Source organism: Haemaphysalis longicornis, unplaced genomic scaffold (genome assembly GCF_048455015.1).
Source record: "Haemaphysalis longicornis isolate Haplotype H1 unplaced genomic scaffold, Haemaphysalis longicornis Haplotype H1 scaffold_4, whole genome shotgun sequence".
Taxonomy (NCBI): Eukaryota; Metazoa; Arthropoda; class Arachnida; order Ixodida; family Ixodidae; genus Haemaphysalis; species Haemaphysalis longicornis.
In genome coordinates this window covers 28,009,113-28,027,776 of record NW_027526361.1, presented here as the reverse complement: position 1 = coordinate 28,027,776, position 18,664 = coordinate 28,009,113, and the positions used below count along the sequence as shown (strand labels likewise).

The following is an 18,664-nucleotide window of genomic DNA, read 5'->3' as shown; positions in this document are numbered from 1 at the left end:
TAATGACGTTTTTTAGCTAAACTAATATAAAAAATTGTATACATTTCTCATTTTTTTCTACAGCAAGGCATACCATAAAAAAACGCAACCATATTGGAGTGAAAATATTTGCCTACTCTACTTCGCAACGGTGCTCTTTAAAAACTACAGAATTTTTATCATTTGTCCTTAGGACATTTTGCATCTCATACGAAAATTTAAAATTTTGCATTTAGTGTTCTGAAAAATTTTGCGCGAAAGCTTATCCGCATACACAGAAGAAACTATTGAAGGTTATTTTTTGAATGGTTATTGGGTCCCCCAGAACTATTTACCTCATGTAGGTCGCAATTATCCACATATATTCTTTTTTCAGTTTATATATACTACTATACCACATAACTGTTGGCTTCTTGTCTTCTTCATACACTCGCGTTTGCTCGAGCTTTACACTTGACAAAGTGCCTTCCAAAAATCTAAAGTACCAATTTTTGAGCACATTGTGAGCATTAAAAAATCTCACGATTTTTCGATGAAGATGGGATGGACCACGGAAGCGAAAAGGATTGTTAGAAACACCTGATACTGTTCTTGACCTTACGTTAGTTGGCTTGACATTGAAATGCGGTAGACAATTTGCTGCTCGTTTTAGTACGGTGACTGCTAGCTACTGCAACGAGACTCCACCACGAGGACGATTTGCTAAGGGCAACGGCATCCTCTTCGTCAATATCTTCGTCCTAGCTCTGCATTTTTAATAGGAGCCTAATTATAACCTATCGGCCCACTATGATGTGGTTGTACTAGCACAGCGTTCTGCCGGCTAGCGCCTCTAGCCAAGCTTCGGTGTCACATTTCTCGCCACAGCTGTAATACCAGTTTCGACAGCACTGAGGTCATGGTATTCTCAGAGCGCTTTGTTGACAGCTATGACGAATGGCTCTATTCATAAACTATGAGAATCGCTAACCTTTGGCTCTGGTTTCGACGCAGCTGCGATACCGGTTTTGACAGCGTGAACGTATCATCGCGCGATATTCGACAACGGGTTTCGAGGCCTCAGACGCAAAAAAAAAAAAAATTGCTGGGAATCAGGCATAGAGCGTTCCGCGGTAAAGAAAGAGTGGAGCAGTTAACGAACGTGAAACCTTAAGGCTATGTCGCGGGCTACTGCGAGTAGACAAGGGAAAACACAGGCCTTCTCTCCTGGCTCTCCGTGGGGTCCAGCCGGGCCGACCTGTCCCTGCGGACCTTGGTCCCCCGTTCGTCCCGGTGGGCCCTCCGGCCCGGGTGTGCCCTGTTCGCCCCGGTCACCCTTGGTGCCTGGCTGGCCTGCGTCTCCCCGGCGTCCAGGGAGGCCCTGCAACAAGCGGGATCCAGGTCACTAGTACGTGCTCGCAAAATTACACGACACATTTAACTTGCATTGCACGAGTAACCTGCTATGTCTGATGCTTGACAGGACTGAATTTTTTCTCAGTCTCATCAACGACTTCCACTTCACGAAAATGGGCGGCTGGAATCGCTAAGAGCGTTCACCAGTCTCCAAAAGACTTCAAAAGGCGTAGCTCATGAGATATGCTTCAACTTTCAGGCAGCCCACTCTGTAGAAATGTGCCTGCTTTACGAATGGGGAAATATGGCGCGACGACATCCTCGCTTAAATGGCTACATTTTAACTAAAATGTAGGTCAAGTTTTGCTGATGGAAAAAACGAAGGATTTGTCCGGCTTGCGTGTATTTGTGGTACACCTGTGAAAACAGCATAGCCTCCCCTCCCGAAAGAAAGAAAATCAATTTGTTCATATCACTTCTTCTTTAACACAGTACACACAAAGTTACCCAAAGCCGAAATAGAATTGGTGAGGTGACAGACAGATCACTTCTGAAAATTCGCATGCTTATATGTTGATTTTTTAAAAATCGTGTTTAGGCTGGCTTAAAACGGCTTGCTTCTAATGGTAATGTGCGGTGAAACCAACGAAGACCCCCACATTTGTTTTGTTTGCGGTGTGACGATGACATACTTGTAAGAACTGGTAGTAAGTGCGTTAAAATTCTAAAAACAATGGCCTGATGCCAACTTGGGCTTCACCACCCAGCCATAAACAAAACCATGTAGCTCCAGCAAATTACCCTTAGCTCTGCAGGATTGTATTTCCCTGATACTTCGTTTTACTATTCATATGTGATCTTTGCCGCAAAGATTGCCATGAAATCTGTTCGAGCCTCAATGATGCTGTCCCCAAAGAAAGAGGGCCAGCATAAGTTACTAACAACACGAGTCAGTTGACAATGAACAGAAGCATACCTTTTGACCTCAGTGCACTCTGCAGCGCCAGCACTTTTTCATCCAGTTGACAATAAACAGGAGTATTCTTTTGGCTTTGCTAGCCAGTTATCATACATGCGCTACTGGTTAGAAGTCATGCATCGCCAATTTACATAGATAGCCGTAATATATGTATGCAATTCACAAAAACTTGGCGCCACCTTGACCGTGTTGTCTACAAATTACTGACTACAATTACATACGGCCATAAAAAAGGAAGGGTGATTAGAAGGATGCCACTATCACCTAGGAAAACAACCAACATCGGCGAGGTGAAGAAAGCATGAAACTGAGACGAAATGAAAAATAGAAAAATAAGAAAGTAAAGCCGGTGTTGAGGTGAAGGTTACGAACATGCAGCGAGTGTACGTACAACAAGACCCGGAGGACCTGCATGTCCCTTGGTGCCTTTTTCTCCGGGAAGTCCCTGCGGGCAGACGAAAAAAAAAAATGCTTTGTTAGTGCACACCAAGTGGCGTCTATGAACTACGGAAATTCTTCAAGTGTTTTAATTCATGAACCGTTCGAAAGAAGAGCACGACATTATGCTGAGAAAATGCACAGTCACTCATTGCTTTGAAGGATGCCTCGTACAAGAAAGCGTGCGATAAATCTAGAATACAATGACTCACGCGGCACAACAGGGAGTAATGCTTTATGGCGGTTATTTGCATCATCACTAAGCCAACGAATCAGTTCAAAATTTGACAAAAGTACCCAATTTGCCTCTTTCCATCACCGTGCTTTCTGAGCCTTGACTAAGCAGATGGAGACAGCTTGAATAGTGTGTCGTGCCAGGGCTTCTGCTTAATTAAGAAAGCCAGTTATCAGAAGAGGGCCTCCCGATGGCTCTTGCACATGAAAGTCCTCCATCATGTAATTGCACAACATGAACACGGACTGTTCATATCGCCTCCTCCTATTAATCCATATCCCTCCTTATCTTTACGGTTCATATGCATAGATCAATACGCGAACTGGATAAACTTCATCCCTGTAGTCAAGTGGTAACGGAGAATCCCTCAACAGCTCTGGCTCCGGAGATCCACAATTAGCGTTGCCACCCGCGGTGATGATAGCACTGGGCGCGCTCACCCTGGCTCCATCGTGTCCCGTGGGTCCGGCCTCGCCGCGTACCCCCTGAGGACCGGGCAATCCCGCTCGACCCCGCTCTCCTGGAAAGCCCCGGTCCCCTCGCTCGCCGGCCGGACCCGGGGCGCCTGGGGTTCCTGCCGGTCCCGGCTGGCCCTCCTTGCCAGCGGGGCCTGGTGTGCCCGGAAGACCCGGAAGGCCCTGCAATGGAGAAGTCATCAATGGTTGGGTTTCCGAGAATGAAGAAACCTGTGACACACCTGACACGCACGCTACATGCTTATCAAAACACCTCTTAACAGTGTGTTGAGGGGGAAGTAATACACGGCAATAGCGCATGATAATAATACATAGGAAGTAATACATAGTAGCGTTCGACGTTTAGTGATGCAGTAGCTACTCACACTATTACGCACCAATATAATTTCAGCGATGGAAATGTGCTAAGCGTGATTTTTGCAATGTTTGTTTTCTATGTAATGCACAGATCGGTGTTAGAAACGCACGCCATATATCAAGACATTAGACAGTCTGTTCTGGTGAAGAAGCGTTCATATTCACTTATAATTACCTGCCAAAATCATGTATTTAAAATACCCCGTAGTTAGGTACATGATGTCGTTTAGAGACTGATTGAAGGAACTTTGGTTACCTAAATTAGGTAGTTCGACTTTCCTCTACGTAACGCAAAACATATCTCGGACGAATATAAATAAGAGAGACAAGAGATTTTCGGCAGATTGAGAAATGTCTGATGCTTTTTACGAGCGTTCGTTGCTGTGCGTGATCACGTTTAATAAAAGTAAGGCAAACTGAGTGCGTTGCGCCGTATAGAGGTTTAATTGTCTCTAAACTTTAAGGCACTGCATACAAAAACAAACATGCCGGAGGTAGCTAGACCAAAATGGGAATAAGCTAGCCGAGTTTTTTTCTCCGAGAAGTACTGAACGAGTTTCATTGCTGGGCACCTGACCTGTATTTGCTCCCGTTGATATTACAAAGACATTTTTGTAATCGCGCGATTTTTAAATACTTGTATAGTTAGTGGCTACTTTGAGCAACCAATGTAACTATTTCGCAGATACACAATTAAGAGATGAGTTAATTTTATCTAGCCGGTTTCTGAATCAGACACTCTCAGTTTGAAATTCCTGATCGCGAAAAGAGTAAACAGCAACATTCCAGAGAAATATCATGGATTATTTTGTTATTTGAAACATTTTGTTCCGCCAGAAGATGTTAAGTACTTCCTAAATATATCCTCAATGCAATTTGCAGCATTTAAATCCACTAAAATTACTTTAGGCACTTCCCCCGAGGAAGTCCAGATAGGTTTTTCTAAACGTAAATACACGTTTCATACCAACAACAACGTAAAGGTAAATACACGTGAAGGCACTTTATGTGCGCGGAGCATGTAAACACAAATGTAAATTCGGGTGAGGGCCGCACAGGTGTCCATTTGATTACGTGCAGAAGCGGCTTAGAGGAGCATCACAACCTGTGAATTTCCCCAGAAATGGATTGCCTTCAGAGTAGAAGCATCCGGCGCAAAAATGCGGCCCACTCCTGTGGGCCCTTGCACATTTGTCTAAATCTTACCTGGAATCCCCTGGCACCCATAGGTCCTGGCGGGCCACGTTCGCCATTTTCGCCGCGGGGTCCCGGAACGCCCGGTGACCCAGTCGGCCCCTCTTTGCCCACGTCACCCCGGGGACCCTGCGGCCCCGGAGGACCAGGCCTGCCGTCTGCGCCGCCCTCGCCCTGCGTGCCGGAAAGCGTCACTCCAGCGGCAACCACGCCCACCTTGGATCCGCACTTGCGGTGCAGTGCGGATCCAAACAGATATCATGCACGATTTTGAGCGCGCCGAGACAGCAAGACACAGTGAGTGGCTGAACACGAGTGCACCCAATCGTGCTCAGGAAGACAAAAAGAGACCACATTGCTCACATTAGCCGGTCTACGTGAACACGCGAGAGCGTATTTTTGGTCCCCGGCGATTTATTTGCCGTGCACATGTGTTTTCGGCTTAGTTTACGGAAAAGAATAATAAGGCTGATGATACCAACGGTTGAATTCACTGCCGTAGGCCGGCCGTATCCCCCCGAATTTCCGAGACATACCCAACATAAGGGAGACCAACAAATAATTCCAGCTCTTCTGGCAAGAAGGCAACTCGGAAATCTTTCTCAGCGTGATGTCGCGACACAGTAATCTGAGAGACTTGCTGAAAATATTGCACAGTTGCAGTTAAAGAACTGTTTTCGACAAGAAGTCCCCGCAGGGTCGTCACATCTCGTGGGGCGAAAGGTACTCGTACCTGATCTCCCTTAGGGCCAGGAAGTCCAGCCAAGCCTGGAAGTCCCTGCGTGCCCTGTATGCCCTGTTCACCTGGTTTCCCGTCAGCACCAGGCAGGCCCTGCAGTCATCACCGTGCAGTCGTCGTACATCTCATGAGAAAGATAACAACGTTGCTGTGCGGGTACAATGATGCGCACGTCTGAAAGAATTACTTATCTTGAAGAAAGCAAATTTGTGTACATTGACGATTGACCCGTCACGAACGACCATGCGGTGATCCAGAGTAACTTTTTTTGCTTTCAGGAAGTTGACTGCACAACCTAACATGTGCAGCGGGAAAGTGTCGTATTACAATTTATTTTTTCATTATTATAACCCATCATTTATAGTCATCATTATAAACTTTGTTACCGTCATCTATTAATAGTCCACTGCTGGACAGAGGCCCGTGACTCCAGCCACTCCTGTCCTGCGCACAACACTTTGCCCCAGATTTTTCTTATCTATTCGTAATCAGTTTCGCGTCAATATCTACCTAATCACCACTCTATATGACACAGTGTAATTGGAAGACTTTTATTTATCATAAACAAATCTGTCTACTCATTTACTTGCATCCCTCGGCCTGTTTTGTTGATTCTTCCAGCCAAGCGATGCCTTGCCCAAAGTCTGATTATTTCTTTTCTACTCGGCTAAAATGTGTCCCGCCCGAGCACGTTGTTTTACCCTACCCATTACATGACCCCACTATTACCATACTCTTAACTCACTAGCCTCCTCATAACACACGACGGTAATTACAACGAGGACGCATGCACACTTACCCTCTCGCCAGGCAGCCCGTCCTTGCCTGGGATTCCGGGGAGTCCGGAGTTGCCCTGCGAGAAAACGTATTCTAGTAACCAATAGCAAAGAGTAGGGGAGGGCTAACACAACTTATACATTCCGGTCTGCTTCGAAGTAATGTCATTGTAACAGCACGATAATCTTGTCTAGAACGCTAATCTTGTCTAGCTCGAAACATAACTCGCTGCAGTTTCTTGACCTTAGTTGGCATTTCAAAAGTAGTCACGTTTGCTTTTGTTATGAACCGCGTTCAGCGAAACCAATACTTAATTTCAGGTCAACCCACTCTGAAGGAGTAAAAAGGGGCATTTCCTTTTCCTGTTTAAGACCTGCGCTAGAAAAATCATGTAATCATTTATTAGGCGCTAGCTTTGGGAAGCAAGTAGCCCGACTGCAAGACGCAGGCTAATCCTTCTAGTGTACTTGTGGCTGTCAGCGATAAATTAATAAAAGTTATGAAAGGTCGTGCTAAGCGCTACTCGAGTGTTGATTCTTCGCATAAGAAAGAGAAATTTACAGTCATTCCATACACGCTCAGGATTGCCCACGGGCTTAAAAATGTAGGTTCCCTCTATGGTGTTAACGTGGTGTTCAAGGCTGCCGATAAATTATGAAAAATTTGCCTAATGGTCCCCCCCCCCCCCAAAAAAAAAAACAGATATCAATAAAAAGTTCGTTGTTAATAAGCGCACTGTCAACCACAAATGAAAGTATGTTGCATGGGCTGTAGGCGTCGTGTATCGCATCCCGTTGTCTTGTGGTTTTTGTTATATAGCTCAAACCGGTCGTTGCATCCATAAACGACTGCGCGAGTGTTATCTGTCCATTCATAACTCTTCTTTTTTAGATGCGACGGCATCTCATTCACTCGTCTTGTCCCTCCATACGGCGTTGTCGTTGTCCGTCCACACCCCTCCCCCATTCTCCTCGCCGCGCGAGTGCGCTCTCCGCCGCTCACCCCCTCTCCTCTCCGATAGCGAACACTCTCTCGCGAGGGGCATTGGATTGGATTCGATTAGATTGGCTTGGCTTGGCTTGGCTTGGCTTGGCTTGGCTTGGATTGGCTTGACTTGGCTTGGCTTGGATTGGATTTGGATTAGATTAAAGTGGATTGTGTTGGATTGTGTTCCGTCATAGCCGCGCCACGTTGCGTCATAGCCGCGGCAGGGGGTTCACGGCACGTTTCACGCGATGGGCGAATCAACCTAACGGAAACAACAACGGAACCCCCTATGCGTCGCATCTACACAGGGGTTCCCGCGAGGGGAGGTGGGAGTAATTTTTACTTTGCTTCTAATTGTGATACGTGAGGTTGTACCCCGGCTTTGTCTGACACAACCGTGCTGTTCAAACGCACTAACCAGCATGCAAGGGAGGTGTCAGAGGCTTTTTACATATCTAAAATTGTGAGTCTTCCGTGAGCTAAACTTCTGTGACCTTGAACAGAAGCGAACTCTGTTATATTGCAGAACGTGTGACTTTACAAGTTGCAGGCTTGCGTATTGATCCCTTCTGGAATTGAACTGTTTTGAAATGCGCGGAATTTTGTATATATAAATTTACTCTTTCTTAAAAAATTCCAGCTGTGAGGGCAACGCGGTGTTTGTACCCTTCCACGTCCTCGTGTTTCTTGCGCTGGTTGTTTTTCATTATGAACCCGTAGTAGTAGTAGTAGTAGTAGTAAACTTTATTGGAGCCCGAGAAGTCGGCGGTACCTTTAAGTGCCGGACGGGGTGGTTCCCTGTTCACGGGACCCGTATGCGGCCAGTAGCTCCTGGCAACGTTACTAGAATAGCTATTCTAGCAACGTTGGCTCCTGGCCGCTAGCACAAGTTGAGTCTGCAGGGCACGGCTGTCCAGCAAGGTCTCCAGTGGCTGGTCGAGTAGGGGTGGGGGGTAGAGGTGCCTGGGGTTTACTGCACTATGAGATTATGTGTGCAAGAGTGCCAGTGCTGTTGTTGCAGAATGGACATGTGTCCTCTTCTTTCTCGGGATACATTCTATGTGACAAGACCGGGTGCGTGAGCGACCCCGCCTGCAGTCTCCTGAGAATTGTTTGCTGGTCCCTAGTCAGGGAGCGGTGTGGATCAGGGAGGGTGCACCGCTCTTCTCGGTATGACCTTGTTATATCTCTGTACGTGAGCACTGGAGTTGGGGTGTCTAAGTCGTGCCCTGCCCGGAGGGTCATTGCTCGGGCGTGGTAGTCGGCGATGGTGTTGCCGGCTACCTTTGAGTGGGCGGGCACCCACGTGAGCTTTATGGTTCTCCCCGGTACTCGTTTCTTGGAGATGATTGCAGCCGCCACTGAGGAGATCGTCCCCGTCCGGTAGTTGCCGTACGCTCTTTTGGAGTCGGTGACCACTACCTCTGCCCCCGGTTGAACGAGTGCTAGGGCTATGGCCACTTCCTCCGCCGTCGTTGGGTCTTCGGTCTTAATTGCGGCGCTGGTAACAAGCCGCTCCCTGTCGGTCACGACTTCTGCCGCGCGGTCGCTGCCTTTCTGTAGCGAGGCGTCAATGTAGAGGACTCCTGGGTGTCCATCTAGTTGCTTGGAAATGGTTAGTACTCTCGCTTCTCTTCTGCCGTCGTCCTTCCCCGGGGTCATGTTACGGGGAAGGGGCTTTGTGTGTATGACCTCTTTCCATTCCTCGGTCAGGGGCGTTGTTGTTGGTATTGGCTCTATGTGTCATCCTCTTTTGGTGAGTATTACGCGTCCGTGGGCCGTTTGGCTTAGTCGGACGAACCCGTACCAACTCGCCCAACTTGCCATCTTGTGCAGCTACGTGGTTCATGGAGGCAGATTATAACCCCGTTTGTACGCAGCTTGGTTCATGATTTTAATATTGGCAGGGAATCTCAGCTATGATTTCAGTGTGTCACACCACGACAAAAATGACTAAAAAACCCTTACGAAGAAACAGGAAATCTGGATCATGGTTAAAACACCAACCAATTTACTACTTTTGGCTCCGTTAAACTTGGGTGCAACTCATTGTCAAGAACCTGCCTCGGAAAGGAATACTTTCTGGTAAAAGTAAAGGAGGTTTGTTTTGACGGGCGTTTGGCCTCCCTTGCAATGCAAGCGAGCGAGGACACACGCCTCCCATCACTTTCCAAATCAAATAAAGGGCAAAAACTTTGTATAAAACTTTTTGAGATTAGTAAATAAACAGATGCATGAAAGGCAGGAGTACACAACAAACTAAAAGGAGGACGGGATATTCCGGTTAAAGATAGAAGGCTAATTAAAATTTTGCATGTGCGTATTCTGTAATTTCAAACTATATCATGGGAACTAAAAAGAACAATAACAAAAATGAGACGGACTCTTTGTGATTTTTTTCTATAGTCTCACCGTTCGCGCAGTAAAATTTCAAAATTGTGGGCCAAACTCCCGGCATTTAGCTGTACTTTGCTCTGTGGAAACGTTAGAGTTAATGTCCGAAACTGAGGACTCACTCGAAGTCCCTGCAGGCCTGGCACCCCGGGTCTTCCAGCGTCACCCTGAAAGCAAAAAAGTTTTTGGAACGTAAAATAAACATGTTCGATGAAGGAATAAGCGGCACATAGTACCATCATACACGTAATCCAAAAGCCTCTATCACGGTAGCCACACGGATAAGTGGCTCCTTGCTTCCTTTGCGAGACTTCGAATTTACAAAGTGGGAGTTCATATTATAGCATGATTTTCTTCCACATGATTTTGTCCTTGTAATTAGCCTTCGGTAATTACAAGGACGAAAATAAGAACTGCGCTGGTGTTCGAAAGAATATTCAAGTCGCAAGTGTTACTGTGCCAAGTGACGAGCCTTAGGGATGTGCCAATGGGCCAAACCACCCGTATACATAGTCACCTGCGTGTCGTGCCCGGGTCTGCCGGAGTAGACGCCGACAGTACCACTCCTTTACCTCTATTCCGACATGTCCCTCAAGCTTTCATCTTCAAGGCGAGTGTTTGCAGTTACGCTGACAGGCTCACAAATGTTCCACCTCGCTTATTCCATCCGTAAATTTTGTGGCTTCCTTTGGGGCTTGTGGCTTCTATTTTTGTGGAACTTCGCAAGTGAAGGTTTTCTTTAGTTTTGAAGCAAGAATAAGTATCATATTTTTCTATTTTTTTGCTCTCTTTGCTCGTTTAGTTTGGTTCAGATGCTTTTCGCGTACTGTAGGTAGTATAGATGGTACATGGCACTGGCGGTAATACAGAGCAGCCATATTCCTCTATCTTCAGTGGGAATGCCGCTTTTGAACGAGTGTTTTTTGTTTTTATTCCAGAAAAAAAAAAGGAGAAATTACCGTGGACCCTTTGGGCCCCTGCGGTCCTTGGGATCCTCTTTCGCCCTGGGTGCCCTTGGGTCCGGAAAGGCCGTCAGGCCCCGGCAGTCCACGGAGTCCCGCAGGACCCTGAAGTGAACGCGCGAAGAGAAAAACTGTTTGTTTGGATAATGAAAAAAAACAACACGTAAAGCGCGCTGTACATGTAGCTGCGTGAACCAATGCGAGTGACCCACGTGACTGTTTCACAGTGAAGTCTACTACACCGTGCACGCAGAGTGGTGCATACCTTTCAAAAAAGTTTTATTTAATATCCCGCCTTGTTATTTCCATGCGCATAACTACAGTACAAGGAATCCGTACAGAACATTACGCGCAGTTTTAAGTCACAGAGACGCTGAATAACGAAAAAATAGAACGCCGGAAATTGCGTAAAGACTGAACATACACAATCACGTCACGTCTAGGGTTTGTGGAATTGCTGATTAACTCCTGGGTGAATGTCTACGAGATAGCTGTGACCAGTGCTTGCTCACTGGTCCTTTCTTGCTTAATAGGAGTGCAGGGGGCTCCCAAGACCATAAATTCATGACTAGGCAAGCGATCTGGGGCATAATTCTCGCCTTGAGTTTTGACTCGCCAGAATTGTTTCACTGGCCTGCTTCTACGGCTCATTCTGCGACGCTCTCTGAAAATGTGCGAAACGTACTTAAATGTTGCCTAAAATGTCTGGATGTTTTCAGAACATTTCGTTGCAGTTAGAGGGCGAACAGAAAGCCACAGTTATTGGGCGACTACCTGAAAAAGTATACTGCAACATCACTAACCGCTCTTGCAAGCTGCAACTGGCAAAGCCTTGACCAAAATTTTAATTACAAATATTATTCGCTGTAACAATACGTTCTTACAGTAATGCAATATTTTTATATAAGGTTTCAAGGGTACTTTTAATTGTCAAGTCCCACGTTTTAAAAATATTTCCTAATCTATTATTTTTAATGAAAGAAAAAACGGGCAAATAACGTCACAGTCAAAACCAGGAAATTAACTTAACTTGTGTGACTATATAACAAAATAAAGATTTTTCAATTGATCACCTCACCCTTTCTCCAGGAGCACCGTGAGCTCCTGGCGGTCCGCTCGCTCCTGTCTTGCCCTGGAAAAAGAAGTCCATTTACACAGGGATGTTTAATTAGCAGTGAAATCATTGTAGTACCCCCGCGCGTGTCTTGCACGTGTAATAATTGCACGGAAAGCCGGCCAACAAGAGAATCAGCTAGCTTGCCCTTTTGCCGGCAGGCCCCGTAGGTCCGGGGATTCCCCTGGGTCCCATAGGTCCACTTTCACCCTTCATGCCTTGCTCGCCTTTGGGGCCCGTCGAACCCGGAATGCCCTGCGAGGAACAGCACTCAGGAGGTCAAACAATGAGAAAAGCGCACAATCATGAATGGGTGCTTCCACGGTGGCAATGGAGATCAAAGGCCGAAGAATGAAAGAGTTATGGTGATCGAAGGTCAGGTATTAGAGACTTCCGTGAAAGATAAACACTTTGGTCGTTAATTCGTGGGTCTGGTGACTGATGCACACAATGAGGCATCTGAAGTGGAATGGGAGGCTCGCCTGTCTCACAAGGTACACACGAAGCCCAGCATTTTTTAAGTGCGAATGCACTTTATAAGCGACCCCGAACCTTCCGCCGTCCGCATAGCAACAGCTGCGGGTGCGCGCGCTTTTCGTCTTCCTTAGCAACGGGGGGAGATGGGCGCGCGCTGCCTGGCCGCTGACATGGCACATACCCACGTGGGAGATTGGCCAGGAATAAGTGCGAATGCACTTCTTAAGCGAGCCTGAATCGTCCGCCGGGGAGGTGGGGGCAAGTGCGAATGCACTTTATAAGCGACCCCGAACCTTCCGCCGTCCGCATTGCTCCTCCTCCTCTCCCCTAGCAACGGCGCGAGGAGCGGAGAGGAGCGTCCGTAGCAACGGCGCAGCGACGTCACACCCCACGTGACTGCGCGCGCTCCGCCACCTCACCGCGGTTTGCGCGGGCGCGCGCCACTCCCCGCACCGCTCTCCGAATGCAACCGAATGCGCGCAACCGAATGGAAGCAACAACGCAACCGAATGCGAGCACTGCACGCGTCGTTGAAGATACCGCAGCGGTTGAAGACAAGGCAGTGCGGCGAAGGGCCCGTGAAGCCGGAGTAGGCACTGGTGTAGACGGAGGCGTACGGCGAGTCGTCTCTGAGCGGTGAAGTACACACGGCATGCGAGAGGACGTTGGCGTAGACGTGTCCAACCAAGCACACGCAGCAGTACTCGCCCCGGCTTCCACTCCGAGCGAAGGAGCACGGGTCATCAGTGGGAACTCACTGGCGAATGCCAACGGATTTTAACTTTACCCCCCTCATAGCATCACCCCGTGCATTCGCACTTAACCATGTTCACCCTCGGGGAAATGCCTGGGAGTTTTTTCGCTCACCGGGGTTTGTAGAAAACGAGCTATGAAAATAATCATTTTAAGTGTTTAGCCCAGCCATTGAAACGAAGCAATGTACATTTGCATTAACAAAACCGAAAAAGTCACGCTATAGAGAAGCATAACACCAAAAGTCGTCGTATTACAAGAAGAAAGATAAAATGACACATGAACAAGAAGCTAGCAAACCAGAAGCTTATAAAAGTGAGTCGACAACACAAATAAGCTAAGAAAGTGCGGTAGATCAGCAACAGGATAAACTGGAAAGGTAAAACATGAGCATCAACGAAAGTTCCAAGGTTTTTTTCATGAAGATATATAAAAACAAAAAAACACAGCATGATTGTCGTGGTACATTGGGGAACAAGAAAAATTACCTGTGCCAATTATAAATCGGTCATGCCAATTTTTAACGTGTTTGGAATAAAATGCTGAAGTGTGTGTGTGTTGCAATCATTGCTTCCAGTTCTGGTTTTATTTTTTGCTGTCTGCCATCAGGTGAATGTAAATGTGGCGTACAGCGGTTTCTCCCAAGAACAGCAACAAAAAAGCACATACTTCTACTTATATTTCTTACTTTCTTGTACCATTTATATTTTATTTGAAAAAGCATAAAATTTTTTGAGACTTTGGTATGCTCGTATTTACTGGAAATTCCCTAACAGTAGCCCGACACCCGTTGTTATAAGCCATCGACACTCACCGCAAGTGTACTTCTTCAACGTCGTAAGGTAAACTAGTTCATAGACAGGAACTAAACCTCGTCTGTTCCGTCATGTTTATTTCTCTGTAGAAAAATACGACCACGCCAAAAGAGAATGCAGGCAATGCAATATGTCTCGCGCTTACCGGGGCCCCCTTGACTCCAGGGTGCCCGTTGCTGCCCGACAGTCCTGGAGGTCCCCGGCCTCCAGGAAAACCTGGAAGCCCTGGCGGTCCACCATCACCCTGTCAAACAAGAAAAAGTTTTGACTTTTCTCAAACTCGTCGGCACGTCCTGTTATGGCACACTTTCCTGGCATTTGCATCTAGCTTCGATGCTGTTCTTCATGTTGGCTTTATGTGTCCTGAAAAGATTTTTACTTCGCGCACGCTAAGACAGTTTTTCGTTGGCAAAATGGTTCGTAGATTTTAACAGCTCCCTCTACTGTCGCGTAGCACGACACTGCCCTCCAAACAAATATGTACGAACAAACAGCGTGCATACAATCGAGCAACTTAACTACTAACCTGAGCGCCTTTTTCTCCTGGTACTCCGTCTTTGCCCGGTGGTCCCTGCAAAAGAAAGAAACCGAAGGAGCATGTTTAATGGGCCCACGTATTTCGCGGTTGTGTCTATACTATGATTGAGAGACTGATGGTGAATAAAAAACGATCTAGAAACAACCAGTGTTGTTTTAGCTTTGGTGAATAAAAAACAATCTAGAAACAACCAGTGTTGTTTTAGCTTATCAGTGCTAATTTTTAATTTGTACACACCGCGCATTAGCTTATTTTGTAAACTCATTGGTGACCTCTAGCATTTATTTCTTGCGGTAATTTCGGGACAGCTTGGTAGCAAATACAATTGAACTTATTTGCTCCGGTTCTGCCTATGGTTTCCACACATTTTCATTCGTAGTTCATAACAAGAAATGAAGAAAGCTCGGTAGCACAGGCAGTATCACCGCAGGATTGGGAGTACCGCGAAAACTGCAGTCACACCGTCCCGCCATTTTGATGTCATGATAGCGCAGGCAACCAGGTGTATTCAATATCAAGCAGTTGAAAAGAGAGAGAAAGGGAAATACACTCTGTTATGCTGAGGGACAGCACCTACCATGAGCCCGTTCTCTCCAGGTACACCCGACCTTCCAGGCTCGCCTCGCGGCCCTTGCAGGCCCTGGCTTCCCTTCGGTCCTGAAGATCCGGCATCACCCTGAGGGGGAAGTCGTCAGCGTAAGCATTTTCATATCATGCCAAAAGATGCAGTCTGCAGTGCGGCTATGACCCCACGTGACAGGTGTTCTCTTTGAAAGCAAATGATATTTCCCAGTAAACACAGGCCGCCTCGGTTCACGAAAAGTTGCCGCCGCAAAATTTAGCTAGAATCGGTTGGGTACAATTCGGCTGATTTCCTACTGCTGACTGTTTTTTACATCCCATCATGCACTTCTCATTAGATCATTTCAAGGTTTCCAGGTGTTCTCAACTCATTTGGTCAACCGAGAGAGCGGTGAAAGTTGTTAATGAGCTTCATGTGAACGTGTGGCAGCGGCACCATCACGGTCCCTTCAAAATTGTTAACAGCGCTCACCCCGGCCCGAGCGCTTGATAGGGCGCCCTCCCCAACGACCAAACGCGCCTGCAGCTACCGCCTCCAGCCAGGGAGAATGCTTTGGACCCTTGGCCACGACGGCCGTTAAAAGCCACCGAGATGGCCGTCGACAGGATTTGGGAAAGTCACACCCCCGAACAAATGACTTCATGCAGAATTACTTGGCACGGTTCCTCAAAATTGTGCAGTGAATATACTGTGCACTTGACCTCATGTTCAGCACACAACAACTTGCCAAATGTAGCACTATTGTGACGTGGTCCATTGTAACGTACTTCAGCGAGAGCAAAAGAAAACGGCCGAATGAGACAACTTCAAAGAGGGGAACTGGTATTAACGTACCTTCATTCCTGGAGACCCCGGAAATCCTGGAGGGCCTGGGCGGCCGATCGCACCCTTGAAAAGCCGGCGCCACAAATATCAGAAATAGTTGCACGAAAAGATAAATGTTACAGACTAAATAATAATTGTATACTCTCGAATCTGGTGTCAGAGAAACCCTCCACCTCAGATGTTAATGGGATATTATCCCTGACGGCACACTTCTTCAATCGTACGTGTGCGTTCATTCGGTTTATAATATGGCGAGCAAAAAAAAATGGTTTAGAAATTCTGGGAATTCTAAGATTATGTGTAAGTACCCTTTCCAGTCGCTCTTCTTTAAACCGCGCTCTCTTAAAGTAAGCTTCACTACTTTTCACACATGCGCTGCCAGGAAGATATTTTATAAGAGAAACGTAAGCAGCTTTACATTAAAGTTTGAAGGCCCGGTTACCTTTTTTATACGCTATCCGCTAAGTTTTTAAAGTTGGTTTTACTATTATACACAAATGCATTGCCAGCGCAGCGTGTCGGTCCTTTTTGTTCTTGTTTCATTTTTTAATGGTTCTATTCTTTCTTATAAAGTATGAATGTGCCAATTGTGTACATTTGATATATCACAACAATTACTGTTAATTAGACCAACTATTCAGTTCTTAAATATAAGGCGACACAATTTTTCGTGTTACAGACTGATTTTTCTCGCAGAGTTCTGGCCAACGAATGCTTACGCATTGACAACCAAAGACATAAAACGGCACACGGAAGGCCCAAGATAAGTTGCGAGTTTTAAGAGACGTTTCAAAGGATATGAAACTGCATCATTAATTCGCCTTCCAAATGGTAACATTTTTGTCGACAGCCTGGCGCCACCTGGCGCACCAGCAGTACGCCTTCTAATGGCATTTTTTCTCAGTAAATGTTGTGACAGTGTTTCGGGGACGCATAGTTTGGCGCTGCTACAGAAACTGGCATGTTGGGTCAAGTGAATACCCACTTAGCACTTGCTGTTTTACTTCCTAAAGGATGTACGCCGCTCTGTGAAGATTTCATACGTAGAATTGGCATAAGCATTGTGAAAACTATGCCGGATTACTTTTAGAATTTTCAAGAAAACTGGAATATTTTCTACGGAATAGATATGGGACAGCCTATTCTGCGGCTCCGGACATTCAGGCGGAACCATAGACCAACACATTGTCAAGCGAAAAATATGGCACTCAAAAAAATATGTGCCCTTGTTTTGGTAAGCCCCGCGTATATTATCGTTTTGTTGCAGATTTTCATGCGAGTGAATTTTGTTATCTACGTGTCTTTCATTTATCCTGCTGCGGGATTAATGTATTTAAACAGGTATGTCTTATCGTCTATATCCTGTGCACTGCATGGGCGGTTTTCAATTGTCTTTTCATGACTCTCGTGGCCCTGGTTTATGTGTTTCATTTTCTTTTTTGGAATACAAAGCATTTGCCGGTGAAATCAACAGACTCAAGGAAAGGAAGGCTACAAAGGAATTATAACAGGTCAGCCCTGCTTACGACAGGAAACGACTACTTAGATCACGTCCCATCATACATTTAATAAGAACAGCAATTCACGCTGAAATTATCAACTGAAGATCTCGCCATGACACCCCTTAATGAGACATTTTTCGCAAAGAGACGCTCTCCAGTATGCGGCAAGAGCGGGACCTAGAAAAAACAAAAAGAAACTTGACGCAGAAAACTTCGGCCAACTTTTCCGCGCTAACCGCAGTGGTGTCACGAGGTTTACTTTTTATCCATGCCAGCTGAACAATACTGATGGTGTCACGGTTTGGCCACTTAGTAATCCTTGAATTAAATACGTGTGTACGATTTGGCTACAAAAATGCTATGCCACTTTCTGAGAGTTGGTGAGAGTTCTGTAGTGGAAAAAAGAATCTTGAAATACACGAGGATAGAAAAATATCATCGCTTTCCTCTTATCTTACACCGCGCGTTCCTGACTCCATCTACACGCGCTACAACAAACAGCAAACCAAGCACATTATTTCCTAGTTAGAAAATGTGTTGAAGAGTTAAATAATAAAACTCGGCTAAGGGCGCTGTACGATTTAGTCCATTGAGCGATTCCCAAAACGTAGGCTGTTAAGTGCTCCTCGGAGTTGTAGCCGCTGCAAATTATTTTGAATAAAAGGTAACAGAGGCTAAAAAAGGCATGCACACGCAAAACACACTGACACCTACGGTCTTAATATTATTTAATATTTGCTTACCGTCGACCCTGGGGGCCCCGGCAAACCATCGATGCCTCGTATTCCCTGCGGTCAGAAAAAGTGAGCAGTAACGAATTACGTAAAAATGCCCATTTGCCAATTCAGCCTCAATGTCGGGGCAGTAGGTCACCTGACAGTGAGGCGACCGTTCCTCACTTATAGCCAAAACACAGAGACAAGGACATTTCTAGATTCCGTTCATTACAATTTTAAGCGGGGAAGTTACAATCACATTCGATCACGGTAACTAGTGCATCGGCGATGTAACCATCGAAGTTTGCTAAGTTTTTATTGTCATGTTTATTCGCATACACGTTGAATTTAGCTTTACTTTAGGTACCATGGCATGCAAGGTTGCCGGATAAACACCAAGGTGGCATCTTACACTCCAAACTTAGATACATTAAACGTCAGCGATGTTCATTTTACCATACGTTCGGTCATATCTTTCAGTAACATTCG

The 18,664-nt window shown here is 46.2% G+C and overlaps 1 protein-coding gene across 1 annotated transcript in view; it reads right to left on the bottom strand.

The window, feature by feature from the left end:
- The window catches only part of LOC144179698 (uncharacterized), a 57,256-nt gene that overhangs the window by 16,873 nt on the left and 21,719 nt on the right, over positions 1 to 18,664 (bottom strand). The window contains exons 16-30 of the mRNA XM_077708143.1: positions 18,203 to 18,247; positions 15,967 to 16,020; positions 15,127 to 15,225; positions 14,538 to 14,582; positions 14,157 to 14,255; positions 12,114 to 12,221; positions 11,931 to 11,984; positions 10,850 to 10,957; positions 10,013 to 10,057; positions 6,532 to 6,585; positions 5,727 to 5,825; positions 5,006 to 5,167; positions 3,407 to 3,604; positions 2,685 to 2,738; positions 1,178 to 1,339 (exon numbers count right to left, since the gene is read on the bottom strand). Coding sequence (XP_077564269.1) covers positions 1,178 to 1,339; positions 2,685 to 2,738; positions 3,407 to 3,604; positions 5,006 to 5,167; positions 5,727 to 5,825; positions 6,532 to 6,585; positions 10,013 to 10,057; positions 10,850 to 10,957; positions 11,931 to 11,984; positions 12,114 to 12,221; positions 14,157 to 14,255; positions 14,538 to 14,582; positions 15,127 to 15,225; positions 15,967 to 16,020; positions 18,203 to 18,247 — 1,386 coding nt within the window. The remainder of the gene's footprint in view (positions 1 to 1,177; positions 1,340 to 2,684; positions 2,739 to 3,406; positions 3,605 to 5,005; positions 5,168 to 5,726; positions 5,826 to 6,531; positions 6,586 to 10,012; positions 10,058 to 10,849; positions 10,958 to 11,930; positions 11,985 to 12,113; positions 12,222 to 14,156; positions 14,256 to 14,537; positions 14,583 to 15,126; positions 15,226 to 15,966; positions 16,021 to 18,202; positions 18,248 to 18,664) is intronic.